This window comes from Actinia tenebrosa, unplaced genomic scaffold (genome assembly GCF_029948245.1).
Source record: "Actinia tenebrosa isolate PJP-AT-01 unplaced genomic scaffold, QUT_ActTen_1.0 PGA_scaffold3__52_contigs__length_22856419, whole genome shotgun sequence".
In the NCBI taxonomy this organism is placed as follows: Eukaryota; Metazoa; Cnidaria; class Anthozoa; order Actiniaria; family Actiniidae; genus Actinia; species Actinia tenebrosa.
The window spans coordinates 10,510,915-10,527,276 of record NW_028292580.1 but is presented as its reverse complement, the minus strand read 5'-3'; the positions used below and the strand labels follow the sequence as shown (position 1 = coordinate 10,527,276).

Genomic DNA, 16,362 nt, shown 5'->3' with positions numbered 1-16,362 from the left:
TTATGGAGGAGCACTGTGAGCTCTATGAAAATAATATTTGTATAACTTGCTTACCAAGCTGTCTCTTGACATCGATTGCTCCTTGTTCTCCTCCATTATTTCTTTCAAAATCTTAAGGCCAAAACAATTTTATTATTCTTTGTGAATTTTAAATTAAATAATTATACGTTCTTTAAATATATACATATTTTTAGAGTTCTTTGTAGACAGCACATGTACTCAGAACATTTACTATCTTTTAAAGAGCGCGAATCATGTCCGTAAAATTGCGGGAAAATCGAAACTCTCACCTTGCGTCGTGAACGAGCGTCCATCGGTTTTTCCCCTCTTTTCCAAATGCTAGGAACAGATCCCGGTAATAACCAACGCCGATAACCTTCAAGATGCATTTTTCTTTCAAAACAATTCGTTTCGAAATTTCATATTTCGTTTCATATTGCACCTGAGGTTGTTAGGGGTACGCATACCCCATCATTTGCAAGCGATATATATGCTTTTGGGTTGATCCTGTCACTGGTGTGCCATTTCAATAGTTATGAAAAATTAGAATTCTAGCTTTTAAATGTATCAATGGAAACCCTAACAAACATCCTAAAATCGAAGATATTATTTCTGATCTTGACGATCTTGTCACATGCGAATGACATTTATGGGACAAAATGTCTGACGAAAGGTGCCACAATGTAGTGGGTCTGTTCGCTGCTATCTCCTAGTTGAAAAGTAGCATAGGAAAACCTAGAGTAAAGTTTTTGAATAGGCATAAACCTAGACGGACCACCTGGGAAAGTGTTCTGTGTACTCGCAACATAAAATGGATTAAAACTTGCAAAGGTTGTATCTTGGCATGGAAAATACCAAGTGACGCATGCAAATAAATACTTCTTGTACACACCATCTTTCAAAAGGGAAAGTGAAAAGTAGTAGTCCACCATCCCAAATTAAAGACATGATATTACCATCATCTAGTGGCCAAGAGGTAATGATTCCTGTTGAACGCCTGCCTTGTAATTCACACCAGGCAAAGTCGATGCTGAAGTGTCAAGAAATCTGGACGTTATCAGTTTTCTCATCAATTGCAATTCCACTGATATGTTGTTGGTAACAATGTTTGCAAGTATTCCGTTATATCTCTCAAAGCTGAAAAACCAAAAGCTGTGAATGGGTCCATAATCGGCAAATACGTCTTTCAAATGGCAATGAAGGTGCATGTTAGGTCACAGTGCGAAATTACAGATTTCCAAAATCGGAAATATTGTCGGAAATTCGATAGTTTGGAATTTCCGTCAAATTTACGGGTACGGAAATCCACTTTTCTGAAAGCCAGTCCTCCTTCACATTTCCGTTAAGCGTTTAAGGCAAATAACGCCGTATACACACTGCTACATGTTTCCGTTCCATTTAAGGCACACGGAAATTGAATAAACTTCTGAACACTTAGAAAAAATGTAACAGTTAAATGTAAATATAAAATATGCATGGATCGATATCGTGCAAGAAAATGCAGAAGGTCTACGAAGGATCTATGTAAGATCTAATCAGCTAAAGTGAAAATCATAAAATATTTTGAATAACTGAATCATACTAGGCAGAAACTAAAACGGCTTGCCAAAAAGCCATGCAGAAATAGGCAGTATTTGGTGAACAGCAGCGCTGTTTCGTCCTATTTGAGTTTAAGTCTTTTTAGCTTTGTTTATGCGAACTAAAACTTAAAACACATTATTTTGTGTCATTGCCATTTAATTAAGTTTTTCTTTATATTAGATTTCGAGGAAAGGGTTATATTTTTGCAAGAGAAAATACAAATTTTGACAGATATAATTTGCAGCTATTTCAAAAACATGTTCAGTGGTGTAGGATTTGAAGTTCGGTGCAATATTTATCAAATGCTAGGTCTTCACCTTTATTCGAAAAAGAAGAACAAATGAAGTGATAGTATATACCATAAAAAAGCATCAGAGGTTCTATTTCTTTAATTTTGATTTGATTTACTGAACATTGAAAAATAATTTCCCACTAAATTAGTTCCCGAAAAAGCGAAGCAAGTGGCTTATAACAATCCGCTCTTGCACCTTTGGATTAACGTAAATCAAGTATGTTTAAAATTAAACAAAGTGTTCTGAGGCATGGATCAGTTTGTGAAAGAAAGAAAGAAAGAAAGAAAGAAAGAAAGAAAGAAAGAAAGAAAGAAAGAAAGAAAGAAAGAAAGAAAGAAAGAAAGAAAGAAAGAAAGAAAGAAAGACGGAAGGAAGGAAGGAAGGAAGGAGGGAAGGAAGGAAGGAAGGAAGTAGTGGATGAATAATAAATTAATGAATAAAACATTTATTTTGTATTTTTTTGAATAATTTCCATTACTGAAACATGTGTCTAATCAGGGGTGAGACAACGATTACATGTTGGTTTTCGCTTCTGTGTTCTCCGTAGACAAACCTTGAGCTTATTCTCTGAACTGGAATGAATGTTGCTGGCCCTGGTTCCTCAAAATGTTTTGCTTCCCAAGAAAGAATTAAAAGAGCCAGATGTTTTATACTTATCTATTCCTAAATGGCCAAGATTAAAACCATTTGGATACAATTACCATGCTGTTGAACAAAATTCTAAGGAATGGCTGGACTTAAGAATTGGAAAGGTTACTTGTAGCTCAATTGGTAATCTAATTGGTCTTTCAGGAGAAAAAGAGCACCTCCACATACTAACATGTATTACCAACAACATTGATCCATGCAAAGTAAAACCAAAAAAATTCCAGAGTTTTGCTAGGGGACATAAATTTGAAAATGAGGCCAGAGAGGCTTTTGAAACATCCACTGGTGTGCCTGTTAGTACCTGTGGCTACTTTAGTCATCCCGATGATAACAAATATGGTGGAAGCCCTGATGGCATCGGACCAGCATATTTGCTAGAGATCAAAACAAGAGTTGCAGGAAGCAAGAGTCCACTAACAGCAATCACTGCAGATCATTTATTGCAAACCAATTTCCAAATGGCTATTACAGGGGCAGCTGTAACATTTCTACAATCATATCTACCTGAAGAAAAGTATTCTAATGTATTTCTAATTGAAAGAAATAATCTTCTTCTAGATGTAGTGAAAATGGTGATTGATCACATGATAGATAACACTACAATTACATATTGGGCTCACGAGGAGAATAATCTTTTGAAGAAAGTAGGTGAACAAAACCTTAACAAAGTTCCCACATTTGCATCCCTAAAACCACTGAGGGCTTGGATCAGGAAAGAAGCAGCAAAAGTTAAAAGAGTACATTTTACATAACCCAAATCCATTATTGGTATATATACTGTATATCATACAGGGTTTGCTAGTTTCTCATGTCAAAATAATACACAAATTCATGTTGTAGTTTAACAAAAGGAAGAAACATAAAATATATTCACTTTTTTTTGTAAGTTTAAATTCATATCCTGAAGTTAATCTTATTAATAACTTTGAAAATTATTATTAATAATGATCATTCATAATAACTTAAACACAAACAAAGAACAGAAACTTGATATAGTATCAGACCAAAATGCAATGGCAAAAATAAACCATATTTACATTTGTTTAAGTACTCAAAATATTAGTTTACTCTGATTCCTGCTCACAAAGCAATACAATAATTATTATTTAATCTATAGAGCTGGTCACCTCTAATGACCTACTGTAATGAATATAAGTAATAGATTATATTTCTTTGCATTCATTGATATTAAAATCATTCATATTATTCATATTGTATTTATTTATTCACTTGTCATCTTTTGGACCAACTGGTGCTTTTGTAACATTAACAACATGTGCCAGTGCAATCCAGCAAGTGCCTAGGAGGTCCACTCTCCCTGCAGGCCAGCACGTGTTCAATATGGACCAATCACGGATACGACCAATTGCATTTTCATTATATATCCTGAGGGTGGCAATGTCAAAGTTTAAGTTTACCTCATTTTCATCATATTGTTCATTGAACTTCATTGGTGGCCTGTTATGGTGAAGGCCCTTATCATGGCACAGATCAGTGATTGCAAAACCTTTGTCTGTCATGACAATTTTTCCTTTTGGACATAAATCTAGTACTTCAATTTGCTCTGTGATATGTTCATCAGAGATTGTTCCAGGATATGCATCAGAGCACTTGCAGAGTGAACCATGTGGATATATCCAAACAGAGACTTTTCCCGTTGTGTGATTCTTGTAATGAGAAAATGTTATATTATTGATTTCATAGTTTTCAAATTGACTTACCCATGTCTCAGTATTGTCACCAAGAATGCCACATTCTGAATACCCAGCATCAACAAATTTCTTCGGCAGAAAAGCTTCAATAAAACCAGGCAATGGCTTTAGATTTATGCTTTCAAAAACGCAACGTATTAAAACCATCCATGCAACGAACACTCTTGACATTGTAGATGCACTTGCTCCAACTAGCTTTGCCATAACTCCAAGGTTAACACTGTGTCTTGCTATCGTCAAAGCTACAATAAGTTCAGTTTTCTCATCAAGAAGCTTGTTATTAAAATCTTTATTCTTGTCTTTATGGATACAATCAGGGTAAATCAATAAGTGAGTGAATGGTTCAAGACAAGCGAAAACACAATCAAATTCATTTGTAGTTAAGCCACATAGGTAGAAAAATTCCTTAGCATTCTGAATTAAACATTTGTAAGAAAATGTTTTCTTGCTGAGTTCAAACTTCATTTCTTTAAGTTTCTTTTCAAAGATACTTGTCTGTGATTGAAGTTTATCTTGTAACGCATCGATTTCCTTTTCCAGTCTCTTTAGTTCAGACAATTGTGTGCCCAATTGTGAAATCAAATGTTGATTTTCTAATCTAAGCTGATTTTTAAGCTGATCACGCTCTGCCTTTACTTTTACGACTTCTTTCTCCAAATTCCTATATGATTTTCTTCTCTTCTTCTTTATAGGTTGTATTGTTGATCGATCTGTAGGCGCTTTTCGTTTCAAACTAATCCGGCTGTCTTGCTTTCTCGTTCTTTCGGCACATACCAATTTTTTCTTTATTTCGGTGTTTTCTGGTCGCTTTTCACTGGCCTTTTTGAATTTTTTCACTTGTTCCTCACTGCAGGTGATGTCTGGGACATGATCTTTCGACAATCGTTTACCTCCTTTCCAATGTGCTGAACAGATTACTTGTTTGTTCCAGTTTACATTGTCATTCTTCAGGACTTTCGCATATTTACGTCTTAGCTCGAAATCTGTAGGTAAATTATAGTAATGCACTCCTTTGGTTCGCCAGCTATTGTGGCACAAAGCACTAGCACAATTCCAATGCCAAACCATGAAGTTTATGAGCTAAAACTTCAACAAAAATAGAACTAAAAAAAGATCAGAAGAAGAGTATGAAAACTTCACTGTCCGCCATTTTGTTTCTTGCGTCCAGATTTTTCTGAGCTAGATCCCAGACTCTCTCGGCTTGAAATCCGGCAATGAGGCCATGATCTTTCCTGAAGAATCAAGACGTGTGTTAAATCTTGAACCTAGTCTTTTGTCGAATACTGTAACTGACTTATACTTTCTAAAGGCTCGGTTCACTCGCTGACGGTCAATATTCACTGTTGGATAAAGTTTCCTATGCATTTCTTTTAGGTTGAATAAGTCGTCGTTGTCAAACGAAGAGATCACGAAGCTATTTGGCAATGCTACGTCACTAAAATCTGTCCACACATCTGTAAGGCTTTCTATTGATCCTCGTATTGCGATTTGAAATTTAGAAAGTCTATCTTGATCAATTTCCTCCTGAATATTATCCACTATAACATCCCTCAGAAGAGCTTTGCAAAATGGAAAGAAAACTTCGCTGTACTCTTTCGGCAATGTATACTGCAAGTCTGCAGCGCTGCTCATGCAAATAAACTTCCTCATTAACTGTGATTCAATGAACCTGTTATTGGTGTGAAAGTTGCCTAACAATCCGTTATAACGCTCAAAGCTGAAACACCAAAAACCAAACACACTTCCATAGTTTTCAACACATTTCTTTAAATGCATATGTAGATGAATATTCGGAGTAACGGCTTCTCTTCCATAAAGATTTTCAAATTTTATTGCAAAGTCTAGTAGTTTTCTATCAGCTAAAAAGAGATCAGTTTTCGAAATAGAGGTCTTGCACAGTAGCCGACAGGCGATTACAAAAGTTTGTAAACAGTTCAAATGTTCTTCTGGGAGAATTCCTTCGAGACAATACAAAGAATAATAAAGAATCCAGTTTTGCCACTGAGAAGCTGTAAACCACCATAGTTTGTTGTAATTTTATGTGGTAATCTACCAAGATCAGAAGTGGAATTAATGTTTTGTATACGTCGCTCGATTTCAATAATATCCTCTCTTGAAAAAAGCTTGTTATTGCTCCAGAGTTTAAAAAGGTGCTTAGCAGTACCCAGAAATAAATTGTGCATCGGATCAATCACACACATTGTGATACTACCGTAATACGGAAGTCGTAACAATTCGGTGTATCTTGTTCCAAGTTCTTTTTCCATTCGTTTCTGTGCAGTCTTATTTTTACATCTAGTGGTTTTAAGAGCATCTCGTCTATGCTGCTCATCTGTTCTTTTTGGCCAGTTGTCCCGATCTGTGAACCCGCTGTAATCCTTCTTTTCTCCAAAACCCCCAGGAAAGGTTTTTAGGCAATGACTACATCCTTTGTGTGCAGCGTGTGCTAGAAATCCGCATAATTTTCTAGCAGCAGGAATATCAGATGCACAACAGAGAAGAGCAGCTCTTATCTTTATTCCACCTTCTGGTGAACCATGGGCATTGACTTTTACACCTTTCCATAAAGCTAATAAATCGTCCACCTTACGACCTTACGATTCCATCAGCTTTCCGTTGACTGAAATTGAGGATTTCGCACTGTGGGTGTAACAGCACAATGCCCATAGAGCTTCTCAAATTCCTTGCACAATTTGAGTAAGAGTCCATCCCCCTTGATAACATCTGTTTGTGATGAAACAGGACTACATATATATCGGCATGCCAAGACGAATGTTTGCCAACATTTTAAATGCATTTCGTCTATGATATCTTTTAGAGCAAAAATAGAATACAACAAGATCCAGTTTTTCCATTGCTCTGCTGTATAGGATCCAAAGTTTGCAGATATCCGTTTTGGTAGCCTTCCAATGTTTGGTGGGACTTCCACTGATTCGATTCTTTTTTCTATTTTTGCCAAATTTGTCTTTGATAAATGTCCTTCGTTGATCCATGTCTTAAAAAAATTTTTTGCAGCACCAAGGAACAGACTATGCATTGGATCTATGGCACAGAAACGGATTGCATCAAATGTCAGGAAAAGATGAGAAACTTCACTTGTTTCATCGCTTGAGTTTATTCCTTGATTAAAAGTTCTTTCTTGTACAATGCACGCGCTCTATCTGTGCTCAACTGTACTAAACAATTACTCAAATTACTAATGAACGTGATGTATTTATATTTCATATCTTGTTACATTCCAAAGTTCATGACATCAAAATACTCCAGATCTAGCAAACAAGAGTAATACGTCACTTCAAACGTTTTTGATAGGTCTTTTGCTTGGGCTTTGGTTTTACATTTGCTTATCTTTTTTGCTATTTTTCTGTGAGCCGAATTAGTTCTTTTCTCCCAATCTTCGCGATCAAAACCCGAGTAGTCTCGTTTTTCTCCAAAGTTTCCAGGAATTGTTTTTAAGCATCTGGAACATCCCAACTCAGCGCTGTGGTTTTTTTTAGACCACATAGCTTGCGTGATGCTGGTATGTCGGAAGACGTGCAAAGGACAGCTGCTTTAAATTTCAATGGAATACTACTTAGGCTGTTTTTTAAGTAAATGCCCTTCCATAAAGCTTTGAGTTCTGAAATAGCAGGTTTAAACAGGAGGGAATTTTGCATGCGCATGCACGCATCCGCTGATGCATAACAAGGTGATTGCAGGCTACAGAGGTGGCCACTGACCCGTGACGTATGGTTTGAGCCTTGTTTGAACCATGGCGAGGTCATTTAAATTGATATTTTTGGTGGTTACATTATTTGTAAACGAATTTTATTGCTCTCACTAAACGTGTTCAGTATGTAAGCACTACGAGAACAAAGCAAAGTCAGCCACAAGTTTTAAAAGTGATTTCAAGCAGTGTTTTGGAATTGAAACAGCTAGCGAGCAACTGTTCTACGTTTAGAAGGGCGGTCGCCGAATTTCGAGAAAGCGGAAAAACTTTCCTCCACGTAAGTAGTTTTTTTTGTTTTTTTTTTTTTCATAAATTTACTAAAAGTAGAGCCTGCATATGTTTGGTACAAAGTATGATCACTGAGTACGCACTTTGTTGCAGCTCGCTCAACAAAGGGAAAGGGGAAACCGAGAAAAAAGCCTATGACAGGTGCGGGTGCGGGTGTGGCTCCTTCGACAATTTCAACCAGCACTCAAACTGGAGCTGTAGCAAACACTTTGGATATAAATGTAATGGGTGGCAAGTTAAAGACACGTGTTTTGGCCAGATCCTCCGTGGCCCTGGCGGCGAAACCATTCTCCCTCCCGGACTTTTTGAAGAAGTTTCACAACACATGAAAGGACTATCACAACGTAAGTCATATTTATTTCAGTTCTTCATTCAAAATGCTGACCATTGACATATTCTATTTCAGGTTGCGACCTCCAGACAGAACTACAGCTATTGCGAACAAGACTATTTAATGAATTCACTGTGTCCAATAAACGGTTTTTATGCATACATTACTTGCAAAAAGTTTAATCTTTTTGGTATGAGCCGATTTTTTGCGGCATGAAAACACTGTTATCGTACAATATAATTATTGCAAGCTAAGGGTGGAGATAGCGTATGGATTTTGAGAAATTTGAAGAAAAAAAAACATTTCTCTCTAACATAATATATGCAAGAAAATAATGTGCACACAACATTAGCGGATAACTAATGAAATAAATACCAGATTTATAAAATATATTTCTCCCTTGGAGTTGAACAGCAATATCATGAGGAGCTTCATGGTACTTTGAAAATTGTCCGCGGGAGATGTTCAAAATCTTGAATTGTCATGACTACGGAGTTAATCCAATAAAACAATCCTTCAGTTGTTATAGTTAATCCCCTTAATCCCATTAGTAGGTCACATCGATGATTTCTATGACATACACTTATGACTTTCTAATAAAACAAAAGTTTCTGGAGTTGTTTTTCAAACATTGCTGTCTCGCAAAAGGCCGCTCTGATAACTTTATGCCTTTTTATTTGTACCACGCCACTTCTCTAACTTTACAATTCAGAGCATTGCCGAACCTTTGAACTGAATCGATAAAACCATAGTAAGTTGTTGTATTTTTTACTGCATTAACCTATCTGATTCTGCTGTTACGAAGAAAAACTGTGTAAGGAACTTTATTTCGTACGTATAGTTTTTCCGCAAACAAGCTTCTAACTTAGTAAGCCGCCTTTGCGGCCGAGCGCGGACTGTGGAAGAGTCTGTAACCTTGAAGAGGTGGGATCCCTTTGTCATTCTTTCAATATGGTGGATATGTACATGTACATGTAATCTTTTTGGAATTTTCCAATGGATGATCAAATAGATCTTCAGTACTTTCGTCACAAGTTAATAGTTAATTTAACCCTTCAGTATAAATATGATGTTTTGGCGCTTAAATTTAATTTTACGATGGAGGACGAGGCAGAGCACCGGTTTAAGTTGACTCGTGTGTTCGGTCCTTCGCTGGACTCCTTGAAAGTTTGGTACGCTTTTCCAAACAGCTTGATGCCAAATGGCAGAAAAGAAAAATTTTTGAACAGCGACATTGCCAAGTTTTTTCCTGGTGAGATCTTGGAAGTGTCGATCGGAGAGTTGGAGACTCAAGACGTGAAGAAGGCTCCCATTTATATATTTGGGTCGAAGAAGAAAGACATAGTGGTAGTTGCTACCTCATTTGGCCTGCTTGCGACAAGCCTACGATCAAAAATCGAAAAGAACAGTTTTATAAAATCAAATGTTTTTTTAGAGCTCAAAAATCATATTAACTCTTTCGTTAGCAATGATAATATTATGGCGGGAAAAAATGGCGCCAAAAACATTAGGGTAGATACCCCACCAGAAACCCCTCATGGCAGTGGAACGGTACATGCTCTCCTTCCAGAGACTGATTCACTAAAAAAGTTGGAGGTTAGTTCGTTAGGACCGCGACTTCTGGCAAAAAAAGGTAGTGAAATTGCAAGAGCGTTATGCGATGATGTGAAAAATCGATTGGGTGAAGATAACCTCGGCGCCGTACTTGGCTACAGTTTTTCTTTTGGAGACGAGAACGATAAAAATTTTGTTCAGGAAAGTCTTTCCATTGCCTTGTCTATCGTTGCCAAGAAGTGTGGCTTCAGGAAAGCCTTTAAAGAAATGCTCAGCCAGCCAGTGTATAGTGCCTTTATAGACACTATGAAAGTCCCTGATTGGGTTCAACTGCTTGTCAAGCTCAGTATCAAGATGCCTGACCAATCTTGGCAAACGATGCTGAACCTCTTAAACCTTGGTAGAAGTGGGGTAAGGAATGATTTGACTTTTGCTTATAATGTGCTATCAATTACAATATTGCTAATAGTATAATGTAACTGTTCACATTCTAATCCTTTTTAATGAAGAATAATATTTGTGATATTCGATATAGTCACGAATGTTGAGACAAGCATAATGAGACAAGTGTAAACAAAAACTTAGGTACCCTGCGAGCAGAGTCTCTTAAATTAAAAGAGACTCTGCTCGCAGGGAAAAACTTAGGTACATTCACAAAAAAAAAACCCAAAGATGTGTGGGGCATTACAAGGGGGTTTGCAAGGCAAAACTGCCCCAAGGGCAAATAATGAAGATTGTTTCTAGTATTTTAGAAATCCCCCTGGTTGGCCTAGAGAAGGCCGCTGATAGGCGCATTAATCATATGAATTATTTTTGTAGAAAGCCACAGATGCAGGAATTTTGCTATCAAGCAATGCCATTAGAGCCAAGAAGTCCCTTGTGTTTGATATAACAAGGGAGATGTTTGACATATCCCAGCTGCCTGCAGATCTTAGAGGTTACAGTGTAAGCCTGCCAATGGTTTTGGTATGGGCTATTAGAGAGAGTAGGTTGCACCAGTGTGCACCAGAACACATGGAGTTCAACCTGAAACTTGATGGTAGACCACTTGGAGGTCAGTACTTTAAAAAAAAATTCAAACTTTAATTATTCTTATTGGTGTCACTCTACGTTTTTCCAAACTGAGTTTCAAAATTATAACTGATTGAGTATTAATCAATATCATTAAATACAGTGTTATGTGAAAAAGCATCTAAGTAACAGATGATAATGATTAGTTCAACTCTTTACCTTTTTGTTATAATAGTTGCCTGTACAAAAATATTTAAGTTAAGGTACGCAAATATATTGTTATATTCCTTCTTTTTGCAGGACGTGATCAAATTTCAGTAGGCATTGTACCTATTAGCCTTGCTTCTGCTACGAAGGGGAGCCAGAGCTCTTTGTCTGTGCATCCACTTGCTATTGCAAATTGTAGAGAAGAGAGGTACGACTGAGTATTACATTAAGTAAGCTGTATTAGGACCTAAAAAACTTTTATTGAGTATTATATAATTTGGTCATTATATACAATGTAATATCAATGTTCAATAAACATTGGGGAAAAGTTTGTAACTCTTTGTTTTCAAAATTATTCCCAAATTAAATAAGAAAAGCATGAACTATACCAGAATCTTATACACACCAAGATAATAAACTCATCTTATTTCAACAGAGAAAAGATCAAGACATTGCTGTTAAGACTTAACAATGAAAAGAGAGAAATTAAGAACAATGGTCTTCTAGTGGATGGCAAACTTTACAAAGTTAAATTCAAAGGTTCAAAAAAATACCTTTTCTCAAAAGGTTATAATAAATTATGTATTGTACATATAAACTTTTTAACAAATTAATTTATATTAAAAAAAAGTTTATAAAGCATTGAAAAGTTAAGTAAAATCTTTTGTTTCCTAAAGTAACCCTTGACCTAAAGGCACTCCTGATGTTAATGGTAGACCCAGAGGATGAAAGCTTTATACTTGGAGATAGAGGACTTGAGGTGCAATTTTGTGCTTTCTGTGAAGCTTTAAGGGTAAGTGTTACCTTCTCCAGTAACAGAAAAATAATCTAGTAATTACAAAGAACAAACACTGAAGCCAAGTAGCATATTGTGCCTTAATGTTTTAACACACACTTATAAGAAGTGGTTACAACATTCACAGCCATGTTGTATCAGATTTACGAACACAAGCTGCAGGAAAGTGATTGAAAATCTGATACAACACTTATGAGTTATATTGTGAGTTGTGATATTACTGAATTTGTATCTATATATAGGCATGCAAAGAACACTGGAATGGTGCTTATGATGAGGTCTGCCTCACATGTCTTGCATCAAAAGCTAACATTGGAAAGTAAGAAAATTATATTGATTCATAACTTTATTAAGCCAGGACTCGATAATAGTTCTCATATAGGTCTACTTATCACAGACTCAAGTGAATGTGAAAAGCATTGAACTGAAGGACAGCAGTTAAAAATTGTCTAGAATATTGGACTACCATTATGTTCAAATCATTTATTTATTGATTCATCCATTATTTGTTTGTGGTTTTTAGATGGACAGGTTTTCGTGACGATTTGACATTTCTGTTTGATGAAGAGTTGGCAAACATTCCACTCTGCTCTTTGCATTGTGAAATGCGAAATACTGAGCAGTTGCTGGGAAGTCTGGGGCTATTTGCCCACAGATGTGGTACTCTTGAAGAATGCAATGAAGCACTGGCAGACTATGGTCCTGAAGCATCCAGGGGAAAGGACCGAATAATGATTAAAAAAAAGGAAGGTCAAACGACTGCTGTTTCAAAAAGTAATGTAGTCGTAAAATCCTTTTCAGGTAAATCTAGTATTTTTTAAGTTGCTCATCCACACAAAATATTGAATAATAATTTTCAAAAGTGTATTTTCAATTTTTGATACAGGATCAACAGCCAAAGCATACCTTGATAATTATGAAGATATTGTTTCTCAATCTTTGCCTGTGGAGAAGGTAGCACTACATTACAGTGAAGTCAGTGGCTCTGCAAAATATGTCATCCTCAAGTTTGTTTCATTTGCAGATTCAGTTGTGAAGGTAATTGAAAAGTCTTGTACTAAATACCATTAAATAAATTAATTTAATAACTTGTCATTAAGTCATCCTCATCAGATCATTATCATGATTACGATATTATATTATTAAATATAAGAAATTATGTTAATGCTTAATCTTATCTTTACCAGTATTTAGAAGAAATTGCTGAAAAGGGGACATTCAGAAGAGATTATGGTACCAGACAAGAGGAAATTCTGCTGAAGGAGAACATCGGTATGTGCCACATATTTAGATTGTGTTGTGTTGTATAAAACCAAACTATCCCAAACTTGTATCCTTTTTGTACTTTGCAGGTAACCAATTTCCCTTGATATTCTTAAGATCCAATAACATGATTGAAGACATCATAAGGTTTATTTTCTAATCAGAGATAACAATTTTGAATGAAAAAGGCTATTTTTTCTTTTTTGTAGCATTTGAAGCATTCATAGAAACAGAGATGCTTTCTTGGAAGGCATGGTTGAAAGATGTGGAAGATCGTTTTCTTGAGATGGAAAATAATGTGCCTTTAAGTTCACCTCCCAAAAAGAAGCTAAAGAAGAGACAGCAAAGGAAAACAGAAAACAAAGTGTCCTCAGTGGCTGAATTTGCTGCAGAATTACAAATTGACTGTTTCAAAAAGGTGACATACTCAAAAATAATTGTTTATTGAAATTGTCCCCAATTTATCTACTTGATTTCCTTGAAACTTAAAAAAATACTAGAATGCACACCATAAAACTGTTAAACTAAAGTAATTAATATGCATCGTCTAATTGCACTATTTTGTACAAACTAATACTATCATTGAAGCAGAACTGCAGTGCAAACAGCAATAGCAGCCTATCTAGCTTTCTTTGTGTTTTTTTGTTTTGTTCCTGCCTGTGAAAGCTTAGTTCGTCATTGACTAAAAATGGTTGATAACTATATTATTATTGCACTGAATTATAAGTTAGTAGTTGTTTCAGAGTTTCATAACCGTGCACTCTATTAAAGTCTTCCTTAGGAATTTCCTCTAGCTTCCCAAACATCCAAACTACTGTATGAACTTAAATACTCAACCCAATGTATGTACTAGAAGTAATTAGCTAATGGCTATATTACTTCGAATTAATATTTTAACACTTTCATTTGATTTCTCTTGAGGTCTTTGAAGGTTGGCAAATTATTGACCTTGTCATGAGGAAAAATGTGTATGAGGATGATGAAGATGAGAAGATAGATATTTTTGATGTTAAGGTATAAAGAGTATAAATTTTATTTAAACAATAGAAAGTCATGACTCTGAAGAGTGCTGTAAATTCTGATTCAATTTCCTTAAACTTTAACTTGGATTTTCTCCGCAAAACCTAAATTTTTAACATTTTTAATGTGAATAAAATCATTTACTTAGACATTGCCAAACAAGTTCAAAACATTTAGGTCATGTTGTAAATCTCATACAACATGGCTGCTCATGTTGTAAATGTTACTGTTATTTCCCCCACAGTCTAAGTTATTATATAATTGCCCTTATCCTATGCAATGATAGGTCCACACTCACACATATGGTTATTTGATAAAGAAAAATTTAATAAGGACCTTCTATCTTATCTCATCTCAATATTTCAGTGCAACATTTGGGGGAGACAGCTGAGACACTTATTTGGAGTCTCTCTTGGTGCAGGGGACTACATCCATTACACAGTTGACCACAGCGCAATGTTACTTCGACAGCATCGGTCACTTGTCAACTATTCAAATCAAGGATTTGAAGCAGCACACAAAGTACACCGTGCTTTATATTCACGGGCCACGAACCATGACCAAGCTGGAGGGAGTCAATCAGGTATTTGTTTAACTTCTACATTGTTATCAATTTTTTTAAAATTATTATCATTACTTTTAATAGTAGTGGTGGTGTTGACGGTTAAGTACTTAATGGTCCTTATTGATTATGATCAAGAAAATAGTAATCTGAGTCTCAAAATCTTGTGAATTTTATTTTCTAGTAAACCAGATATTGACACATGTGCTCGCAGAGAATATGCTGTCTTTACGATTACAGTTTGTTAAAGCTAAGGAGTGCATTGCTGGAGGTAACAATGATGGGCTTCAGCTGCCCATTAAATGATGACATAAATCTGTTTTCAAAACCTTTGTCCCACATGAAGTTTGTAATTGTTGAAATAGAAATTAATTAACAGCAGAATCTGAATTTCATGAATCTTGATTAAATGAGCAAACAAACAGTGCAATGATGCTGAAGTTATTTTTAGAAATGCTGAAGATCTTCTAAATGCCTTGAGCATCGTGTTCACATGGGTTTAATTATTTAATACAATTATTTTCAGATTATTCTTTTAGTTACAGTAATTCCTATCTCACTATTTACTATGTTCATAAGGGACAAAGTTTTTGAAGACAATGATTAATAATTATTAGACACAGAATGCTATAATTCAGTTATCGATAGTGAAATGTCAATTTTCAAATTAAATTTTATAGGAAAGACAAATTTTTACTATCGAGGATGTGGGTGGAGGAATAAGACTGCTGGTTGGTCAAAAGATGACCAAATCTGGATTCTAACAATGGATGAACTTTTTGAAAAAATATTTGGCAAAGATTACCTAGAATATAATTATGACAAGGACCATGGGACAAAGGTGGCTAGTGACCCCAGAGAAAGCTACAAATACTGTCACCCTGATTGGGAAGATGACCTTGAGGATTCTGCCAACTACAGCAGCGAGAAAGTTTGGAATAAAAAACCAAAGGCTAAGAAATCCCTCATATTCGAGATCGAGAAAACCTCATGCCCAAAAGACAAGACAAGGCCCTCAAGCCTCCAGCCCAACGGGTAGTCCTCAAGCCTCCAGCTCAACGGCTAGTCCTCAAGCCTCAAGCCCAATGGCTAGTCCTCAAGCCTCAAGCCCTACGACTAGTCCTCAAGGTCCTCAAGCCTCCAGCCCAACGGGTAGTCCTCAAGCCTCCAGCCCAACGGGTAGTCCTCAAGGTCCTCAAGCCTCCAGCAGCCCAAAGGCTAGTCCTCAAGGTTCTACTAATACTACAGGTCAATGTAAAAATGACACATGTCCAGTTGTTGATCTTACTTACCCATGCAGTGCTAAACCATTACAGTCACATCCTCGTGCCGTTTGCTTGTCATTATCTTTAACACGCCAACAGTTTGCTGATATTGATATCCCTGA

The 16,362-nt window shown here is 36.1% G+C and overlaps 2 protein-coding genes and 1 pseudogene across 2 annotated transcripts; 1 reads left to right on the top strand and 2 right to left on the bottom strand.

Moving 5' to 3' along the window:
• Positions 1 to 3,748: 3,748 nt before the first annotated feature.
• Positions 3,749 to 5,302, bottom strand: LOC148908515 (uncharacterized). Its single transcript, XM_089035908.1, has one exon. It carries the CDS (start codon positions 5,300 to 5,302, stop codon positions 3,749 to 3,751), a length of 1,554 nt encoding a protein of 517 aa, XP_088892034.1.
• Positions 5,303 to 5,413: 111 nt separating this feature from the next.
• On the bottom strand, positions 5,414 to 7,998 carry LOC148908514 (uncharacterized; annotated as a pseudogene).
• A 3,019-nt stretch (positions 7,999 to 11,017) lies between these two features.
• LOC148908513 (uncharacterized) lies at positions 11,018 to 16,014 on the top strand. Its single transcript, XM_089035907.1, has 13 exons — positions 11,018 to 11,170; positions 11,428 to 11,542; positions 11,771 to 11,874; positions 12,012 to 12,127; positions 12,373 to 12,449; positions 12,654 to 12,931; positions 13,017 to 13,168; positions 13,318 to 13,402; positions 13,603 to 13,811; positions 14,315 to 14,407; positions 14,780 to 14,996; positions 15,160 to 15,246; positions 15,656 to 16,014. Exons 1-13 carry the CDS (start codon positions 11,074 to 11,076, stop codon positions 16,012 to 16,014), a joined length of 1,989 nt encoding a protein of 662 aa, XP_088892033.1. The 5' UTR covers positions 11,018 to 11,073.
• The last annotated feature ends 348 nt before the right edge of the window (positions 16,015 to 16,362 follow it).